General features: G+C 41.7%; 1 protein-coding gene across 1 annotated transcript; it reads left to right on the top strand.

Moving 5' to 3' along the window:
• Nucleotides 1-2322: 2322 nt before the first annotated feature.
• OR10G6 (olfactory receptor family 10 subfamily G member 6) lies at nt 2323-3285 on the top strand. Its single transcript, XM_014843614.3, has one exon. It carries the CDS (start codon nt 2335-2337, stop codon nt 3283-3285), a length of 951 nt encoding a protein of 316 aa, XP_014699100.2. The 5' UTR covers nt 2323-2334.
• Nucleotides 3286-3761: the final 476 nt, after the last annotated feature.

Raw genomic sequence — 3761 nt, 5'->3', positions numbered from 1 at the left:
TTATAAGACCTAACTGATAGTACCCTGGATTCAGTGTTTAGATAATAGGGATATCCAGACAGAGCAGAATGTAGATATTGAATGAGATTTAAGAATCTTTTTGTGCAAGGTATGCTACAAACTTGCGATGAAAAGAAAAATGAGACAAAGTCCTTGTAGGACCTCACAGTTTAATAGGAGGAATCAGACATACAAAGGGGTAAATTGAAATATGCTGAATAAGCTTATCATAGAAACATGAATGAAGTACTGTGGAGGCTGAGAAGAATGAGTGGCCATTTGGCAGAAAGGGAAGAAAGGCTTCACTTAGTAGATCACACATGAATGGGATCTTGAAAGGTTAGTAGAAAATTTTCAGGCATCAAAGGAACAAGGCCATTCCACATGAGAAGGACTAATCTATAAGGAAACATGAAAGAATATTTCGCTACAGAACAAATTTTGGGGATGGAGTGTAGAGAGAAGAGGCTAGGGAAATAGGTAGACATCAGATTATGCCACTCTTATAGGCTATGGCAGTAAGTTTGGACTTTCTCGTTGGGCACTGTGGTGCTATTAAAGGTTGGTAAACAAAGAAGCGGGTAGGAAGCCTCTAAGAATTTCCTCTGAAATTGTTTCAGAATAGATTCTGTAGCTACATGTTGAGAGATTATTTAGTTTCTATGAGGTTTAGATTTTTACTTACGGTGACCACCTGTCTCAGTTTTTCTTGGACTCTCCTAGGTTTAACAAGGAAAATCTCATGACCCAGGAAATTATTCAACCCCCAGAAAGTCTGTTTTCCCTGTTAAGATTGGTCTCATGTCACTGAAGAAGATGGAAAGGGGTAAGATTATGGACATATGGTGATTCATGCAGTAGAAGAAGGAGAGGAAATAGCCAGAGAGAAACCATAGCTGCAACCTTGGTTCTTTTGCCTACTAGGAGTCCAGTTGGAAACCAAATTTCATTCCACACCCTCTGAAGCCTTCTGAATGATTCTCGGTGGCCCCTGAGTCCTCAGGAAGGTGACATACTATTTTGGATGTTTGCCTTCAGTTGGTAAACAGACTATTAGAGCAAAGATTGGTAGGAGAAAGGTGACACTAGGAAGGATACACCTCACTTGATCCCTCAGTGGGAGAGCTCTGGCATTCCCTTAGCCACTTCTCTGATTTCTTCCTTTAACTGTGGTTGATGACCGTCACCAGTAGTCCTGGGAGAAAAGGCTCTTTGTGAGGCTGCTTCAAAGTTGGAGGACTCACATCTGCTATTCCAACTCACTGGAAGCTACAGGTTCACTTCAGACCTGAGGCACAAATGTAATGACTGAATAATAGGACAACAACACATCGTTGCTAGAAAATTACAGCTAATGTTTAGTAAGTGCTACTGTGAATTATGTAAATTAATTTATTTAATCCTTACAACAATCCTATGAGGTAGGCACTATGCCTGTCCCCACTTTTAGAAATAGGCAAAGAAAGGTGAAATGGCTTTTCCAAGATTACCAATGAGTGTAAGTGGAGGAACTAGGATGTATAAACTTGGTCTGACTTCAGAGGCTATGCTCTCAAGATACAATATATGCTGCTTTACTGAACGAACAGATTGATGAATGGATGGATGGACAGATGGACTGCACTTATCCAGAAGCAGAGAGAAGAGATCACAACAGGTGCCTTGGGGCTGAGATTTCGTATTGTTTCACTATCCTGAAAGATTTTAAATAGCATGAGTGTTTTTGAAATAGAATTTATGAAAATAGTTATTTCTGGCTACAACTTCAAAGATTCTGAATATTGTATGTTTAATGTGTAGCCCAGAGAGTGCATTTTTAAAAATCCACACAGATTTTTATTGGGCACATTTACATTAGGAAATATAATTGCAACTCTCATATTCTTAAAAAATAAATAAATAACCTATATCCTAACTCTCTGGTACATACAGCGAAGATCAAACTGAAGGAAAACAACAGAACAGCCATTTCTTCATAGATTGATTTAGGTTTTATATGATTGTACTTCTTCCTCATGACATGAAAGCCCTGTGTATGGTCTTTCCTTCACTCTCCTGAATTATATACACATCATCCATTACATGAGTTTTAATCTCGAAGAGAACAATTGCTTCCTGGAACCAAGCAGAATCTCAGAATGAGGAGTTGAGTGAGTGTGGGGAGAAAGAGTGATTAGGAACAAGAGCTAAGCAAGAGCAAGATCCCTTTTTCTGAGATCCTTTTCTGTCTGTATTTGGGAATGACACAGAATATATGTACAATGCCTAGAGAATTTAAAGGGCAGTAAGCTTTTCCTTTCTGCTACTTTTTTGGCAGATGTGAGCAGCAAGGAAATGCAAGGAGGAAATCAGACTTCTGTGTCTCACTTCATTTTGGTGGGCTTGCACCACCCACCACAATTGGGGATACCACTCTTCCTAGCTTTCCTTGTCATCTATGCCCTCACTGTCTCTGGCAATGGCCTCATCATCCTCACTGTCTTTGTGGACAGCCGGTTCCATCGCCCCATGTACTGGTTCCTATGTCACCTCTCCTTCTTGGACATGACCATTTCCTGTGCCATTGTCCCCAAGATGCTAGCTGGCTTTCTCTTGGATAGTAGAGTTATCTCCTTTGGGGGCTGTGTAATCCAACTTTTTTCTTTCCATTTCTTGGGCTGCACTGAATGTTTCCTTTACACTCTAATGGCTTATGATCGTTTCCTGGCCATTTGTAAGCCTTTACATTATGCCACCACCATGACTCATAGTGTCTGTAACTATCTGGCTTTTGGCACGTGGCTGGGAGGCACCCTCCACTCACTTTTCCAGACAAGCTTCATATTCCGGCTGCCCTTCTGTGGTCCAAACAGGGTAGACTACTTCTTTTGTGACATCCCAGCCGTGCTGCGTCTAGCCTGTGCTGACACCACCATCAACGAGCTGGTCACCTTTGTGGACATTGGATTCCTGGCCCTCACCTGCTTTGTGCTTATCCTTACTTCTTATGGTTGCATTGTGGCTGCCATCCTGCGAATCCGGTCCGTTGATGGGCGCCGCAATGCCTTCTCCACCTGTGGTGCCCACCTCACTGTTGTCATTGTTTACTATGTGCCCTGCACTTTCATTTATCTTCATCCTGGCTCACAGGAACCCCTGGATGCGGTGGTAGCTGTCTTCTACACTGTCATCACTCCCTTGCTTAACCCCATCATCTACACACTCCGCAACAAAGAGATGAAGGCAGCATTATGGAGGCTGGTAGGTCGCAAGGATGTGCAGTCTCATGAACTCCATGCATCATAGACATGCAGTAGATACTAAAATTTAGGGCACCAGATGAGATACCAGATAACTGGGACGATTTACCACAGAGAGATAAAGGAGGATTCATGCAGAAGTAGAGGACTCCTAGGTACAGAAGTAGGAATCCTGGAAAGTTCCACAGTGTTACCTGCTTTCAAACATCATTTTCTGTATTTCTTCCAGTGGGAATCAACCAAAGCAACTTAGCAAGGATAGAATTTTGCAGAAAAGATCTATGACAAGTAACATATCTACACAAAAACTCTGTTTCCCTGTGGCAACTATTTACATGTATATCATTGGTTCTAACCCCTGCGTTGATACCCATATAGTTTTTTACAGGTTACAAATAACCTTCATGCAAACCATGTGATTTGACCTTGACAACAATAATGTGAGGTGGGTGTTATTATTCCCATGTAATTGTGAGGAAACTGAAGTTTAGGGAGGTGAGTGGCTTTTCTACTCCCTACTCT

This window comes from Equus asinus, chromosome 20 (genome assembly GCF_041296235.1).
Source record: "Equus asinus isolate D_3611 breed Donkey chromosome 20, EquAss-T2T_v2, whole genome shotgun sequence".
Taxonomy (NCBI): Eukaryota; Metazoa; Chordata; class Mammalia; order Perissodactyla; family Equidae; genus Equus; species Equus asinus.
This window is presented reverse-complemented; position numbering and strand designations above follow the sequence as displayed.

Excerpts from the sequence above, each read along its gene's own strand:
- OR10G6 (XM_014843614.3), top strand. The coding sequence starts at position 2,335 with ATGCAAGGAGGAAATCAGACTTCTGTGTCTCACTTCATTTTGGTGGGC.